At 41.7% G+C, this 18123-nt stretch overlaps 1 protein-coding gene across 1 annotated transcript in view; it reads right to left on the reverse strand.

The window, feature by feature from the left end:
- Positions 1-18123, reverse strand: part of frem1a (Fras1 related extracellular matrix 1a) — a 61175-nt gene that overhangs the window by 10001 nt on the left and 33051 nt on the right. Inside the window, exons 19-32 of the mRNA XM_080451515.1 lie at positions 17180-17432; positions 15783-15998; positions 14559-14744; positions 13150-13346; positions 12436-12637; positions 11477-11621; positions 10327-10468; positions 9345-9543; positions 7973-8237; positions 6459-6677; positions 5419-5617; positions 3589-3790; positions 2263-2407; positions 65-194 (exon numbers count right to left, since the gene is read on the reverse strand). Of these exons, the coding sequence (XP_080307641.1) occupies positions 65-194; positions 2263-2407; positions 3589-3790; positions 5419-5617; positions 6459-6677; positions 7973-8237; positions 9345-9543; positions 10327-10468; positions 11477-11621; positions 12436-12637; positions 13150-13346; positions 14559-14744; positions 15783-15998; positions 17180-17432 (2700 nt within the window). The remainder of the gene's footprint in view (positions 1-64; positions 195-2262; positions 2408-3588; positions 3791-5418; positions 5618-6458; positions 6678-7972; positions 8238-9344; positions 9544-10326; positions 10469-11476; positions 11622-12435; positions 12638-13149; positions 13347-14558; positions 14745-15782; positions 15999-17179; positions 17433-18123) is intronic.

An 18123-nucleotide genomic window follows, 5' to 3' on the forward strand; every position in this document is an offset into this window, starting at 1 on the left:
GAACTATCCCTTTAAACATTGATCATCACATAACATAGTTCTGTACGACTGCTGAGAAGCGGACCTTGACAGTGACGTAGGAGGACTCGGCCAGGTTTCCCTTGCGTAGGATGTCCAGTGAGACACTGGCCTGGTCCTCACACACTGAGTACACTGACCCACTCAGCTCCACGCTGGACCACTGCAGCTCCAGTCTGCAAGAACGGTTCAGAAGAAGCAAAGCAGTCATATCAAATGCACACACATCACATCATGGATTTAAAGTTGCATTATACATGATTTTAAAGCAAAATATACAAACAAGCTGTATGTTTACCAGTGGTGTAAAGTAACTAAGTACATTTATTTACTCAAGTACTGTACTTAAGTAATTTTTGGGGTATTTTTTACTTTATCTGAGTATTTCCAATTTTCAATACTTAATACTTCTGGCAGTTAATGGGTTAAATATTGTACTTTTACTCGACTACAATTATTTGAAAACCTTAGTTACTAGTTACTTTGCAGATATACATTATTATATTATAAAAATACATTAACCACTTCAGCCCTATTTTATACATAGGCTATTCGAAAATAGCGATGCGACCCGCTGTGAGCTTGTAGATCTGCTATTTTCAAACATTTTAGTACTTTTACTTTTGGTACTTTAAGTATATTTTGATGGCAATACTTTTGTACTTTTACTCAAGTAACATTTTGAACACAGGCCTTTTACTTGTAACAGAGTATTGTTATATTGTGGTATTGCTACTTTTACTTAAGTAAAATATCTGAGTACTTCTTCCACAACTGAATCGTCGCCTTGCTAAACTAATGGCCTATGTCAAGTTTTTCAGGAAAAATAAAAAACTGATCCAAAACAAAACTATATGATATTTCTTAATCATTTCACCCAAAATGTTTATAACAAATTATGACTATTAAAATAAAAATAACACTGTCTGTCAGTTATGTAACATAAGAGATTTAAATAGGATTAAATCTGACTTAGGCAAAAAAAAAATAATAAATAATTTGGCCCAAGTCACAAAACCACGTGACTTAGGCCAAGAAAATTGCCTATATTGGCCTAAGTCACACTAGGGAGTTAGGCCATTATACTAAAAGGGGAGGGATTCAATTAGGAGGTAGGCGATTTTACCAGAGGTGGCCAGTGTCATGAGGAGCTGACTTAGGCAAAAATTTAAATTTCCTCAAAAAATGACTTAGGCCATTAGTTTAGCAAGGTGACGTGATGTTTACAGCAATGACATTCAAGGATCAAATCAGTTACCTCTTGCTGCCACTTGGGGTCACTAAAGTACAGTACATAGTGTGCAAACTCTCCAGAAGCTTGAATACCAGTGCATGATTTTAGTTTCTCATCAAATCATGTGCATGAGTTTAAATGGTCAATACACTATTTGCCCATTCAAACTAAGACTAACTCCTATTTAAATATATAGCATCTCAGATGTATAATACATGTTTTTAATTGCTTTTTGACTTGTATTGATCAATATCTAATTGTGCCATATGCTGGATTATGTTGTAACACAAATATAAATGAGATCTGTAGGCCAGAAACATCTAACTTTAATCTGTATTGATGGAGGATTCAAAATCAAAGATAGCAAAAGTAGCAGATCTTCAAGCTCTTTAAAAAAAAAAGTCAAAATATGGAGTTTTCTGCCCGACAGCATCAAGGTTTCTTACGTGCTTGAGGGCCCAGTATAAAGGTTTCTTACGCGTTTAAGGGCCCAGTATAAAGGTTTCTTACGCGTTTGAGGGCCCAGTATAAAGGTTTCTTACACGTTTGAGGGCCCAGTATAAAGGTTTCTTACGTGTTTGAGGGCCCAGTATAAAGGTTTCTTACGTGTTTGAGGGCCCAGTATAAAGGTGTGAGGGCCCAGTATAAAGGTTTCTTACGCGTTTGAGGGCCCAGTATAAAGGTTTCTTATGCGTTTGAGGGCCCAGTATAAAGGTTTCTTACGTGTTTGAGGGCCCAGTATAAAGGTTTCTTACGTGTTTGAGGGCCCAGTATAAAGATGTGAGGGCCCAGTATAAAGGTTTCTTACGTGTGTGAGGGCCCAGTATAAAGGTGTGAGGGCCCAGTATAAAGGTTTCTTACGTGTTTGAGGGCCCAGTATAAAGGTGTGAGGGCCCAGTATAAAGGTTTCTTACTTGTTTGAGGGCCCAGTATAAAGGTTTCTTACATGTTTGAGGGCCCAGTATAAAGGTTTATTACGTGTTTGAGGGCCCAGTATAAAGGTTTCTTACGTGTTTGAGGGCCCAGTGTTGCCCAAAGGATCTGACACAGTGAACTCCAGACTGTCTGACAGAGCCTCTTTGGAAGGATCAATAATGTAGACGATGATTCTCCTGTTCAGGTCCACCTGGGAGAAGCGCTGGTGGACAAAACTACCTGCAAGAACACACACACACACACACACACACACACACACACACACACACACACACACACACACACACACACACATTTTAACAATGTATTCATGTCCACCTAAAGGAGAGCATACATACAAGGACACACATATTAAAGGTACAATTGAGGTTACATTCAAAAAATCATGGCATATTGCATGTCACTCAGTACTCTATGGGTAAGCCAATAATAGCAGAGACAGCCTTTTTGCCTCATTTTGCCTCAAGTTGTTGAAACCCTCTAACAACCAGTCTGGGTATTTCCTGTAGGCTGCCCACCCGCACGCACGCACGCACGCACGCACGCACGCACGCACGCACGCACGCACGCACGCACGCACGCACGCACGCACGCACGCACGCACGCACGCACGCACGCACGCACGCACGCACGCACAGACAGACAGACAGACACTTCTACTTTTACAAGCACTAATATACCGTAGATACTATTCTACTTGACATCCCAAATGATGACTTTTATCCACTTTCTCTATTTTTGTCCTTATTATGGGCATGTCATTATAGACATAAATCTTACTTTCCACATTTATTTACACTGTTTGGATTGCATTGCTTGCATTCAACCATCCTATGTTGTGACCTAGGCCTACTGTATATTAAGCTCAGTATGAGGACTATTGTTATTTTGTTCCCCACAACTGTTCATGATGCAATAAACACAAGGGGCTAACAATTTAGCTGAAACAAGGCCATGTGACCTACACTTTCTTGTCCTACCTGTGACTATGGGCCTGTCACAATTACTACATAATCGTTCAATCGCAATTATTTGAGATCATCGCAATTATTTTGCCTAATCGTCATAACCGTCGAAAATCCTTTCCATGATGAAAAATACATTTTCAGATTTAAAACATATAATATAATATATAGCAGAAATAGCAGATCTACACACTTAACATAAACCCATTTTGAAAGTATTCATTATTAAATAAGCAAGTAATTATTTTTGTCATATCTGCCCTTTGCAATTGTTGATTACGAAGCCTAAAAGAACACCAATGTCATTTTTATTAATTATGTTCCAATGTTCAATAACAAAAACACACAGAATCATATCGTTTCATTGCGATTATCTGCACGACAACCAGTCGTCAACTTAAACGTTGTAACGGTGTTTGGTGACATTCCCTATACCTGTGAGCGAGTTCTCCAGGTAACCAAAGTGCGGCGGCCTAACGATGCGGTAGGTGAGCTCGTCCTCCCGGCTGTGTGCGTCCTGGGCCCTCAGCTCTCTGGAGGATAGGTAGATCCCGGAGCGTCCGTCTGCCAGGCGCTCTGCCTTCCACACGGGCTGCAGTCTGACCACCTCAGGGGCCGATGTGTCCAACGTCTTGATCTGCAATTATTAACAGGATTTATTTAACCCATTCAATCCAGGAACGCATCTGTGTCATTTTAGATTTGATCTATTGAACCATTATATTCAAAAAATAGCGGATATACAAGCTCATAGCGCGGCACCGAGTGCCGCGCTATGAGCTTGTAGATCTGCTATTTATTTCATGAAAATGTTTGCAAATCTTTTAATATATATATTTTTAAAGCAAATATTTGTAACTCAAACCTTTGACTCTGGGGTGGTCCCTGGAACTAAATATTTCAAGATCGGGGTCTGCGGCCAAATACATATAATTTTGGGGGTCCTTGAAATGAAAAAGTTTGAGCACCACTGATATTATAGCAAAATAAGTTTAAAAACAAAAACTGGCATTTGTAGAATCCCCAGAAGCAAAGATTTGAGTAAAAAAATTTCGCTTTAAAAATATAATATAATATAATAATAATATACAGTATATAAATTCAAAGATTTGCAAAAATATTCACGACAATTGCAGGGCTACAAGCTCATAGCTTTGATCTTGTAGATCTGCTATTTTTGAATAGCCCAAAGTATAAAATAATGGCTAAAAATCTAAAATGACACAGTATGCGTTCCCAGATTGAATGGGTTAACTCAGTGGTTCTCTTTTTCTTTTTCTTTTTCTTTCCAAGGCCCCCCAGTATAGAATGCCATTAAATTATGGAACCCCCCATAACTCTGAAAGTGTACAAATGGAACCAAATGTTGGAGCCAATTTGCTTCCTAAACTATCCATAATTTAGCCGTCCCTCAGGAGCCCCACGTGTCCAAGGTCTTGATCTGGATCTATTATAGCATTTAGCTGAAGACTCACCTCTTCAGGCTCCACCTTAGCCCATAGCACTGTCCCTAGCCTTGGAAGACCATGCAGTCTTATGTAGAGGTTAACATCTAATTTAACATGATATGTAGACAGATGCCAGGTTCATTTGTTGACCTGGCATCCTATAGTGTGTATAGTTTCAATGTAGCCTAAAGCTTATTTATTTTTTGATTTATTCTAATGTTTAGACTGATGCTAGGTTCTCGGTTTACCTATGATCCTAGATTACTGAGGCACTACACCAGGGGCCAGCACACTTTTTGACATGTTCTAGATAGTCAGTGTGCCATATCAACATTAAGTTTAATTATGACAAAAATGTGATATTTCCAATTGATTTTGATTGTCCATAATAACAACCTTTATTTTTGTAATTGTTCTTTAGAAATATTTTCTTTCACATCAGGATGTAATGATCATTAGACCCACCTATCTTCCAGACTCCTCCCACCGACAGTTATCAGTTTGAATGAATGTAGAATTATGTGCAGGATGTAATTTGTATATAGATGTACTGTAAGTGGACCTAATTTAACTGACTAAACGTTTTTTTTATATTTAATTTAAAAAGAAAAATCCTCTCTCTCACACTTGTGCCAGTGATGCATTTGGTGTTTACCTTGCTTACTGCAAGTAAAAGGTAGCCTACAAAATTACCATATTTCCCTCTGAGACATGGTGGAGTAGAAGTATAAAAGCTAAATACTCAAGTAAGAAAAAAGTTCCTCAAAATCATTACTTAAGTACAGTACTTATATAATACATGTACCTGGTTACCTACCTGAATAGTGAAGAACACAGGTTCGGTGGTCAGACGTCCGTCCAGCAGGAAGCCCCTGTTAGAGGAGTCAGCAGCAGTGAAGGTGAAGCGGTCGATGAGTGACGGCCCCCCGCTGTGACTGTAGGTCACCTCCAGCTCCTCCACGCTCCTCTGGCTGAAGTTGCCACCGGAGGGCAGTGGCGTGCCGTTCAGCAGCAGCCTGCCGTTAGGGACGCAACAGTTAATCAAACTGATCTATTCAATCGATTATGAAAAATCATCATAATTGATACAGTAGTTAAATTTTTTTTTAATAATCCATCCCTATTTTGGGCATGTTATTGTAGGTGGAAAGCTTCAAAAAGTCACAATGTGATGCATTGTGAGCTTGTAGATCTGCTATTTTCACAATCTTCGCAATACACCGGTGTTACAGTAAAGTATAAAACAAAGCGCTTCTCATATAAGAAGAAAAACAGTTAAAACCACTATACGATCACCTGTTAAAACCCACTGTAAGATCTTTCTGAAAAACGTATGCTGCTACTGCATACTATATATATACAGTATATAGCTAAAATCTAAAATGACACGGATGCTTTCCCGGTTTTAACCCATTCAATCCTGGAACGCAACCCACAACTGACTTCTAAATCCTAACTGGTTTCTAAAAAACGTATGGTGCTACATCAGTGGTTCTCAAACCTTTTCATGTCAAGGACCCCCAAAATGATATGTAGGCTATTTGGCCGCCGACCCCCAACTCAAACTATTTAGTTCCAGGGACCCCCCCAGAAGCAAAGATTTGAGTTACAAATGTTAAACATATATATATTCAAAGATTTGCACAAATGTTCAAGCTTTTTCAAAAACTCTGTATACTCGGTGCCACGCTATGAGCTTGTAGCTCTGCTTTTTTTTAATAGACAAAGTATAAAATAATGGTCATAGCTAAAATCTAAAATGACGGATGCTTTCCCGGTTTTAATGGGTTAAAATAAAATAAAAACTGTATGGATAGAATAAATGCTAAGAAAACAATGGATCGTTGCAGTCCTTACCTGCCGTACTGCGGCGGCTGCCCCACGACGTAGAGCAGGGCGTCGGCGGGGGTGTCGGGGTCGGACAGGGTCAGGCTCTCGGGGTCGAGGGTCACGGTGGCCCCCCGGGGGACCGCCAGGCCCTGGTTCCTGGTGAGAGACGGAAGCACGCGGTCCACCATCTCCACCTGGATCTCAAAGGTCCCGTTTCGGCTGGCTTCGCCGTTACTGACCACGAACCTGGAGGGACACGGACGGTAGTGGTTGGTTCTCAAACCTTTTTTTGTGTCAAGGACCCCCGAATTGATCCATATTAGCCCGCGGACCCCCATTTGAAAAGCTATGCCAGGGACCCCCATATGAGAGAAGATTTTTTACAGTTGGTTCTATAGCAGTGATTCTCCACTTTTTTTTATTATTATTTCAAGGACCCTCACAGTACGTTTTAACAGCGGGCGACTCTCGGGCGATCCCGGGCGACATCGTCCAAAAGATAAAGAAAATCCATCTTTCATCGCCCCCCCGCCCACTTCGCCCTATCGCCAGTAGTCGCCGGCTCTCATAGACATATAATGCACTTCCGGAAAATACTATCCTGATCGCCCGCTGATCGCCCGCTGTCAAAACGCACCGTAAGTTTGATATGCATTAGACCACGGACCCCCCCATCTGAAACCATTCTCTGAGAGTGTACAAATGAAACAAAATGGACCCGTGAGGGTCCATTTTGTTCCATGTGTACACTCTCAGAGTTACAGACCCACAAGGGTCCATTTGATTAACTATTTATGATTTTGCTGGGGACCCTCTGGAACCCACTCAAGGACCCCTGGGGGTCCCCGGACCCCATTGTGAGAGCCACTGCCACAGAGCAGGTGGTAAGACTGTGAGGGTTTGCATAGAGACAAACACTGGAATGTTTTAAAAAAATAAGAAAATAGTGAAAATAGCAGATCTATAAGCTCACATCCATCATGATGCTACAGGTCATGAGTTTAAAGGTAGATCTGCTATTTTTTTTTGCTATTTTGGAAGATTATGGAGCTTTGACAATAATGACTGTAAAAAGAATAAAGAATAATGTAATGCCCCAAATAGGGGGTGAATTGAAATTTCTCTCTATATATATGTATTTATTTTTTCATCGCAACGTGTTGTGAGCTTGCTATTTTCAAATAGCCAACTTTTAAATAGGGCTGAAGTGGTTAATGCATGTTTTGCAATAATAATCTAAATCTACAAAGTAACTAAAGTTTTCAAGTAATTGTAGTGGAGTAAAAGTACAATATTTGCCTCTGAGATGTAGTGGAGTAGAAGTAAAAGTATAGAAAAATGGATGTACTCCAGTAAAGATTCCTCAAAATTGTACTCAGGTACTTGAGTAATTATACTTAGTTACTTTACACCACTGTTAATGTATTCATTCATTAATTTATTTATGTATTTATTATTTTAAAAAAATCTATTGGCGAATTGGGAAAAAAAGATATTCCACAGATACATGAGAGGCATCGGGCGCTACAGGGTTTCCTCACTGGAAGATCTCCACGGACGCGCTGGCGCGGTTGTCGTGCACGTAGGCCACCAGGTTGGCCGCCACGTCCATCTGGCTGAAGGTGGAGATGGCCAGGCCCGGGTGGCGGATGTACTCCATGTGTCCGTGGGCGGGCGGGTGGGTGACGGCGTACAGCAGCTCCTCCGGTTTGTCCGAGCCGTCCGTGGCCAGCAGGACGTCCGTGGTGAGCACCACGCGGTCTCCACGGCTGACCTTCACCGGCTTGGTGAAGATGGCGATGTTTCCTGGAAAAGCGGAGACACAAAGTTATTAATAATTAATAATAAATGTTATGAATATGTTATATTAGTTAGAAAGCAGGATACGCCTGGGTCTTGAGCATTCTTAAGGCTACAACTATTTAAAAAAAATATATATATATTTTAATGTGTATGGTAGAGAATGTTAAAGGAGTAGTTCACCCAAAAACATATTTTTCTATCAATTACACACCCCATGAAGCATTGAATTCATGGCATTATTATTTTTTTATCGCATTCCTAAGCCACTAATTTGATAGCGGAAAGATGCTAATGTATCCGGTAGGAGACTCAAAAAGTTCTCCTGCCGGTCATCAAATTATTGTCTTAGGAATGCGACAAAAACTAAGAAATCTCCATGAATTCAATGTTTCATGGGGTGTGCAATTGATGCCGATTTTTTTCGGGGTGAATTAATCCTTTTAACAATACAGCTTTTTTTTAATGGTTTGTTCGTCATGCCCCCAGTGCGAAAAGACCTTTGCAAAGGTTTTTGTAAATGTCCATTTGGGACCCCCTCAAGAAACCAAGGGGGTCCCTGGAGAACCCACTTTGAGACCCACTGCTATACTGTAACCCTTGTCCTTGTCTCAATGCCTGATATAAGAAAGTACAGTATAGGCTACAGGTAAAATGTGAGTTCACACTCTCTCTTTCCAAGGTGTTTCACCCAGGTGGGTGTGGTTTTGAGGTTAGGTTAAGGCAGTGGTTCCCAAACAGTGGGTCGGGATCCATTTGTGGGCCGTGGATCCATTTTTATGGGTCGCGACTCGCAAGTAATTATCCCTTTATTTACTTATTATTTATAAAAATATTTATTTCAAACGTTTTTTTCAAAAAAATCTATATTCCATTAAAAAATACAAAAAAAATTACTTTAGAAATAGTAAAAATAGCAGATCTACAAGCTCACAACGCATCGCATCGCAGCGTGTTGTGAGCTTGTAGATCGGCTATTTTCAAAAGTTTGGGTCCCGCCGTCCCGGGAAGACATACAATTTCTCTTTTGGGTCTCGACCAAAAAAGTTTGGGAACCAGTGGGCGAAAAACAGAAAAAGGAGGGAGTCCCGAGTTCACACTAACTCGTGTTACCTTTCTCCATGTCTTGGATGGAGATGTGGAAGTGTTGTGAGGGCGAGCGGTTCTTTCCGTCCAGCAGATGGAAGACAAAGAAGTCGTGCTGTCCGGTGCTGCTGTGGGGAGCTGTGTGGAGGTACCGCAGCAGGTTCATGTCCACCGCCTCCTGGCTGTAGTTCTGTCCTGCACCCAGTGTCGCCCAGTCACCACCCTCCTGACAGACACACACCATAAGCCAGTGTTGGAAAAAGAACTCAAATGTTTTACTTGATAGTGTCAATACTGCAATGTAGAAATACTCTGATACAAGTAAAAGGCCTGTGTTCAAAATGTTACTTGAGTAAAAGTACAAAAGTATTGGCATCAAAATATACTTAAATTACCAAAAGTAAAAGTGCTAAAATGTTTGAAAATAGCAGATCGACAAGCTCATAGCGTGGCACCGAGTGCCGCGTTATGAGCTTGTAGATCTGCTATTTTTGAAAAATCTTGAACATTTTTGCAAATCTTTGAATATACATATACATACTGTATATATATATATATATGTTTTTTTTTTGTTTTTTTAAAGATATTTTTGGGGGCTTTTTCTGCCTTTATTGAGAGGAGAGTAGGCTGACAGGAAATGGGGAGAGAGATAGGGGGGTGACACGCAGCAAAGGAAGTCGAACCCACGACACGCTGTCCGACTGGATTATCAGCCTATGTGGTATGCACCTGGACCACTAGGCCAGCGGACGCCCTGAATGTAAATGTTTTAAAGCAAACGTTTGTAACTCAAATCTTTGCTTCTGGTGGGGGTCCCAGGAACAAAATATTTTGAGATGGTGGGACGCAACCTAAATAATACATATCATTTTGGGAGGACCTTGACATGAAAAAGGGTGAGAACCACTGATATTATAGCAACATACGTTTTTCAGAAATCTGTTAGAAGACATTTGTAGATGCATTTCCGAATGAAGTATCAATGAAGTGACTGTACTGTGCTGCTGACCTTGATCTGAAGCAGTCCTCGGGACGGAACGCTCTCTAAAACATAGAGGACGTGAGCAGAGGGAGTGTCATCGTCCTGGGCGTACAGGGTGACGCTGGAGATGAGCCTGGCTTCGCCCGGATCCACCTCCACACCGTTGTTCCTGTAGGAGGACGGGAGAACGTTGTAAAAGGACAGGACTTCACTACGGTAATGCTACTCAATAAAAGATCTGTGTTAGCCCATTAAAACCGGGAACGCATCCGTGTAACCACTTTAACCAATATTTTATACTTTGGGCTATTCAAAAAATAGCAGATATACAAGCTCATAGCGCGGCACAGAGTGCCGCGCTATGAGCTTGTAGATCTGCTATGTTTTTTAAATCGTGAAAATGTGTGCACATTTTTGAATATATATATATTTTCTTTTAAAGCAAATTTTCAAATCAAATCTTTGCTTCTGCGGGGTCCCTGGAACAACTTATTTTGAGATGGGGGTCCGCGGCCAAATACATATCATTTTGGGTGGTCCTTGACATTAAAAAGTTTGAGAACCACTGATTATAGCAACATACGTTTTTTTCAAAAAACGTAGGCTTTAGAAGACATTTTGTAGAATCCCCCAGAAGCAAAGATTTGAGTTACAAATGTTCACTTTACAAATACATATTCAAAGATTTGCAAAAATGTTCATGATTTAAAAAAAAATAATGCTGCGCTATGAGCTTGTATATCTGCTATTTTTGATTGTTTGTTTTTCTAGCTTAAATGTTGAAGAATCCACTCAATATAACAAACAGCAGTTTTAGGATCACGTGTATGTATGTGTAATTTCTGCAATTAGTGTGAGAGGTGCGAGATGCAGTATAACACATAATCTTTGACAGCCATTTTCTCAGCTTCTTGATTTGCGGTTGAACATTCAAATTAGTACATCTTTTTCAATATTGACAGTATGGGCAATTGTAACATCCTAGGGCGACACACAGTAAAATCCACAGAGCTATGTACTTATCCATTTGTAACTCTGAGAAAGTGTAAATTGTACTCTCTCAGAGTTAAAGGGACAGTTCACCCAAAATTCAAGACTCTATGGGGTGACAAATCGATAGAAAATAAGTCATTTTGGAGGTGAGCTATCCCTTTAAATCAACACGTTAACAGTCCACCTTGTGACTCTTGGCTCCAGGTCGTTGACAGGTAGAACTTGAACCATCACTAGTCTATTAAGCTGGTGCTTCCCGTCTGTCAGCTGGATACTGAAGCTGTCCTCCATGTTCTCTGAGTCGTCGTGCACGTACATCAGAGACATGCCTGCAGGTCACACACAAGATTTGCACTTATGAGCTTCAGACAGTACTACATGTCAACCAGTAGGTGTCCTATACCAGACACCATGGGGTCTAAATGTCTCAACGGACCACCTTCAACCACTGCACATGTACTAGTTATATTGCATTACTGTACCACACACACACTGGCTAAAATAGCTTTTTTTAATCATTAAAATAAGTTCTGGATTGTAGCTTTACATGATCACTCCAGATTTTAGGACAAGGGGAAGAAGCTGGGATTGGGATTAATGGCAGTTGGACACTGGTTTGGGTAAGGGACAAATGGTGTGTGTGTTGGAATAAAATAGCAGATATAGCATTAAAAATATTTAACAAATATTCAGCTGCTATAGTATACAGTATAGAGGCTACCATGTGCTATGCATTGCATTATTTGTAGGCATATAACGATTTATCGTAAATCGATTCAAACTGGTGACAATTAAAAAATGATTTAATAATAAAATAAAAATTATAAGAAAATACAGGATCTTTGTAAGATATTGATATTTGATAAAAATGTGTTTTCAGTAATTTGCTACTGTATTGAATAGAGGATAAGAGAAAACACAGTATTGTAAAAAAAAAAAAAAAAAAAAAATACTGGATTTGTGTAAGAGAAAAAATATACATAATATAGAAAATAAATGTGTGTTTAAAAAATAGTGAAACATCGTAGTGTGAACCTACTGTAGTATCGTGATTCGAATCGTATCGTGAGTGAATCGTTACATGTCTAATTATTTGTGGAAGGCTCCAAAGCCAAGGAAAGACAGGGTTTCGTACAACAGTACCATTTCTCAGGTCTGTCAAGGTAAAGTCCTCCACCGGTGTGTGGGCTTCCCTTCTCCTGTGGACGGACCCCCCGCTGTTCACGACGATGGCCCCGTGCCGCGGGCTCTGGACCACTGTGAAGCGCAGCTGCTCTTTAGGGACGTCCCGGTCCAAGGCGTTCAGGACAGAAGGGTCCAACTCCTTCATGTCGCCCTCTCGCACCTTTTTCACACACAGAGAACGAGTCAGAGTCTAATTTAGTCATCAATGCCAATCCCCCCCCTAACCCCACCCCCCCACCCATGTTTTTATGTTTTTTTCCCCCTGCAATTTCCCCCAGATTTTTTTTCTTTTTTTGTTAAGAAAAAAAGGTAAGAAATAGCAGATCTAAGCTATTGAAATAGGGCTGAAGTGATTCATTCATAATTGTCTCTCATCCATTTGGCGTTTTTTTTTGTTTTACTAAATGTACATTTAGAAATGTCAATAAGATATTCCATCAATCAATCGTGGTTTCTGTGGACTTACAGTGATGTTAATGCTCTTTTTTTAAATAAATGATATATATTTTTTTTCATTCGAATCTTTGAGTAGCCAATATTTTTTTGCCCCCTTTTTCTCCCCAATTTAGTCGTTATGCCAGTTGATTCCTCCCCAGTGATGTTAATGTTCTAACATGGTTTCTGTGGACTTACAGTGATGTTAATGTTCTAACATGGTTTCTGTGGACTTACAGTGATGTTTCTGGCCAGGAACTCGGGGACCTCGTCGTTGGTGGGGCTGATGATAATATAGAAGGGGACGTGGCCGGAGGTGCGCGCTCCGTCTGACACACACACCATGAACTGGTCCGCCGTGGGCTCCATCCTCTGGTGTCTGGACTGCACGTAGTTCACATGACCGTCCATCACATCTCTGTAGGAGAAGGACGCTACGAGGACGAGAGAGAAGAGGAGAGTCTTTTTGTCTGATATTAGTTATTACAATTTACAGCATTCATGAAATAAATGTAATCTGGAAACTATCATACAAAATATTTTATATGGCATATCATTTCAATACAACCAATTGCCAATGTCAGCCATCCGCCAAATTTGGGAAGATAATTCCCAAATTTAGCATTTATTTCAAAAAAAGAAATGCACCACGTCAAATTGTGAGCTTGTAGATCGGCTATTTTCTCTATGAAGTATATGGCTTAAGTGAAGTGCTTAAATGAATACTCCATACTGTATACCAGGCGTCTTGAACAGGGGGTCCTCAGAGCTACTATAGGGGGTCTGCCAAATCTTTGTGTGATGGAATGTATATTTTTACATTAAGCACTTGAACCCTAGCATCTAGTGATGAGCGGGCCGACCCGTAACCCGCGGGTCAACCCGCGGCGCGGGTGGTCGAGTCAGGATTTCAGAGGCAATTATGCGGGCTGCGGGTGAGCGGGTCAGCCGCTCTCACACGCAGAAAAAAAAAAAAAACCCTACTTTGAACAACATGCTTGTTTATTTAGCCCATGACAATGTTGTGCTACTGTAGACATTTAAAGCGACTTTGGGTACTTAAAAGAGCGCTATATAAATGTATATATATTCCCACCGCGGGTCGCGGGGCGGGTTGAGCCATAGATTTATATATGGGTTCGCGGGGCGGGTTGAGGCGGGTTGGGTTCCGTGGCGGGTTGGGGCGGGGCGGGTCATGAAAAAACCCGACCCGCACATCACTATAGCATCCCTATTTTGAGGGGAACATAAACCGAAAATAGCAGATCTACAAGCTCGCAGCGCGAGGCGTTGTGAGCTTGTAGATCTGCTATTTTCGGCAAAGAGGTTTGGTGTAGGGGTAAAAGGAGAAATCAAGCACTAAGTAGGTTTAAGTGGTTAAATGTCTGAAATGAACAAAAAACAATAAAACTAAATCTATGAAATCTATGAAAAAGCTTAATCTGCAACACAATAATTGTATACAATATAGAGGGGGGGGTCCATGCTTCATCTCTCTCTCAGCTAGGGGGTCCTTGACCTGAAAACATTGAAGACCCCTGCTGTATACTGTATGTGGTAGAAGGTGAATGGTAATATTATTAAAACGTTACCACATTTCTGAGAAGACAGCTATGGATCATGCATAAGGGGTCGTCCATGCTGACCTATGCTTATGCCCATGTTGCTCTTCTCAAACCCGGGACTGGGCAGGACGTTCTCGATGTATCCAAACTGTGGAGGAGACACCAGGCTGACCACCAGCGTGTCCAGAGCTGTGTCCACGTCCAGCGCCTTCAGGTGGGCCACGGTTATCGGAGCGGTTCCACCTTCATCCACCACAAATATGTCTCCTATGAACCACAATGGCATCCTGTTAGTTACACCGAGTAATCGACACATGTATTAGGGCCTTGGTTCTCAAAAATTTTCATATCAAGGACCCCCAAAATGATATGTATTTGGCCGCGGACCCCCATCTCAACATATTTTGTTCCAGGGACCCCAGAAGCAAAGATTTGAGTTCAAAATGTTCGCCTTTTAAAAAACAGATTTCAAGATTTGCACACATTTTCGAGATTAAAACAAAATAGCCAAAGTATAAACTATGTATAAAGTGGTTAAAATGAGTGTTAACACATTTTGCTGGGGACCCCCTGGTACCCCCTGGTACCCCCCCAAGGACCCCTGGGGGTCCCCAGACCCTACTTTGAGAACCAATGTATTAGTAGCTGGCAAACCCCCCTCCCTCCGGAAATCTCATTTATTTCCGGAGGGAGGGGGGTTTACCAGGCTAATGTATTAGGGCACAGGGCACTCTGTCTCTTGTCTGCCTGTGTTTATGTGCATGTCATAACAGCCCCAAGATAATGAAACTTCACACAACTTCACAGATCATCAAGTCAACATCTGACAGAGAATATGGTGCAATTGTGGTTGTCAAAGGCCAAAAGGTCAAATGTTCCAGCAGAGGGACACGGGAGGAGCTACCCATATACGGGAATTCATCAATAATTGATAGTCATATTCATATTCATACTTCTAGTCTTATCAGACTAGAAGTACTGCATTGTGGTTGAATGCCTCTGCCAACCACATCCGTGTCCGTCTAGACACAAATAGTAGTGAATGAAGACTTTGAAGGAATTTATGTTTTGTGAGGTCACACAGTGATCTTAACCTTTGACCTTTCACCAACTACTTCTAATCAGTTCATCCTTGAGGTCCGAGTGGAAGTTTGTGCCAAATGTTATGAAGTGACCTCAAGGTGTTCCTGAAAAAAACATAATGCCTTCTGGCACGGCTGTCCGCCAGTGGAAGCATACAAAATCATTGTGTGATGTTTTTCAAACCATCTACAATTAAACCATGTTAATCGTCCAGTCCATTACCTGTAGTGAGGGTAGGAGGTTGGCTATCAACTGGAAACACAGTGATTTTCAGGTCGTACACAGGCAGGCTGTCCCGGACAGGAGCTGTGCCCGCCCTGTCAGTGAAGGGCGGCCCAGCAGCACCTGCTCCGCAGCACAGAGGAGAGTTCTCTGTCTCCCCGTCAGAAATGACCAAGGTGATGGTGTCATGTCGAGGGGTCAGGCCGATCTCCTGTCCTACAAACACAAGCACAGACACAGCATATGATTTAACATTTTCAGGCTCATTTCAACTCCACCGCCGTTTACCACATGTTTATTTGTTTTATCATTTTGTCTGACACTGTATTCACTCATTTGACTTGTTTTTTTGTGTTTTTGATTTGTTTTATTTGAACTTGTGTCCACCTACGAACTATAGACACATTGCGACTCACACTGTTTCAGGAGTCCCGAGTTGGTGTTGGCTAATCCACACTCTCGCATCGAGGGTCAAATTCGAGTTAGAGAAGGAGGACGATGTGACTGAAGTCGTCTGATTTTGTGGGAAACGGGCCAATAATTGCAACAGCCCCCCACACCTTCTCATTTGCTAACAAGTTAATACATACTGTACATACACCCATATCAGTCAGTTGGTCTGTCCACATTCAACCTCACTCATCTCCCTTCATTCTCATCTAATGGTTCATTTAGGTATTTTTTTAAGCTGAACACTGTTCACTCTTTATGTTCAGCATGGGTCAAAGGCAAAGCTCTGTTCTTGCAGCTGTTTGTGATCAAACTCCTTCCACCTCCCCGGCCTCCTCCTTGTGGCATTTAGTTTTTCATGGTGTTAAATGGATGATTCTGTGGATCGTACTGTTGGTATGCGTGTATCTTAACTTATCCCACTGAAAGGTTCAATGTTATGTTATAATAACTCTATATTTTAGGCTCTGCTTCTGGGAGGTTTGTGATCTCAGATTCTGTGTCATACGTGCGCAGATAATCTGCAGTATCACAGGAGCCACACCGTCAAACTGAATGCAATATCATTGCAATAAACTGAAGGGTCTAACTGAATCATAATAATGCTGATGTTTGATAGAAAATGCTGACATAACCAGAAACACAAAGGGGAATGGTAAATGGTGCATTTATATAGCGCTTTTATCCAAAGCACTTTACATAGATTGTGCATTACATTCACCCATTCACACACACATTCATACACCAATGGCGGAGGAAACCATGCAAGGCACCAACCTGCTCATCGGGAGCAATTAGGGGTTCAATGTCTTGCTCAAGGACATTTCGACACTAACTCTGGGGGAGACCGAGATCGAACTGGGAACCTCACGGTTGCCATCCGGCCACTCTACCCCTGAGCCACCACCGCCCCGGAATAGAGATGGCCACGCAGTGGCACCACCTACCTGTGTGCTTGTAGCTGACCTCCCCCGCGACCAGGTCGGCCTGGACGAAGCGGTCGACCACGGCGCCCCTCCTCAGCACCACGCCGTGGTAGGGCTGCCGGGCGATCAGGTACGCCAGGCTGCCGTTGTCGCTGTCGGCGTCCGTGGCGTAGACGTACTCGGCCGTGATGACCACCTGCTCTCCCTCGGCGCAGCGGAGGAGGGGCTTCAGGCCCGACGCCACCACAGGAACCTCGTCGTTGACGGGCCTCACCTGGGGAGGAAGCAATGAAAACGAGACGTTTGTGTCGCTTGCAGGTCTGTTACTCTGAGAGTGAACAAATGGAACCAAATGGACCCTTAATCCATTAAGACCGCGGGAACGCATCTGTGTGATTTTAGATTTCTTTGACTATTAAAAAAATAGCAGATATACATGAGCTTGTAGATCTGCAAAAAAATAATTATCGTGAAAATGTGTGCAAATCTTTGAATATATATTTTTTAAAGCGATTTGTAACTCAAATCTTTGCTTCTGGGGGGTCCCTGGAACAACATATTTTGAGATGGGGGTCCACGGCCAAATCATCTTTTTGTGTGGTCCTTGAGTGTGGTTTGAGAACCACTGATATTATAGAAACATACGTTTTTTGTTTTTGGGCGGTGAAACCGCCCCTATAAGTGAGATTTGGAAAAATTTACATTTTCCTGCGCTGTGATCTGGGCCCAGGAAATTTGTACAATTATCCTGCGCTGTGATTGGCCAATCACAGTCTATTCAGGACTGTGATTGGCCAGTGTCACATGACACATGTGCATAGCCCTATATAAGAAACCATAACTTGAAAAAAACCAAAAATTTGTTTTTTTCAAGTTATGGTTTCGTCCATCATAAAGAGTGTTTCAATAAATGTATTTATCTTTTGTACATGATTGGTTGACTCCATTCAGTATTGTGATTAGCT

This window comes from Gymnoscopelus braueri (assembly GCF_963280865.1).
Source record: "Gymnoscopelus braueri genome assembly, chromosome: 15".
Taxonomy (NCBI): Eukaryota; Metazoa; Chordata; class Actinopteri; order Myctophiformes; family Myctophidae; genus Gymnoscopelus; species Gymnoscopelus braueri.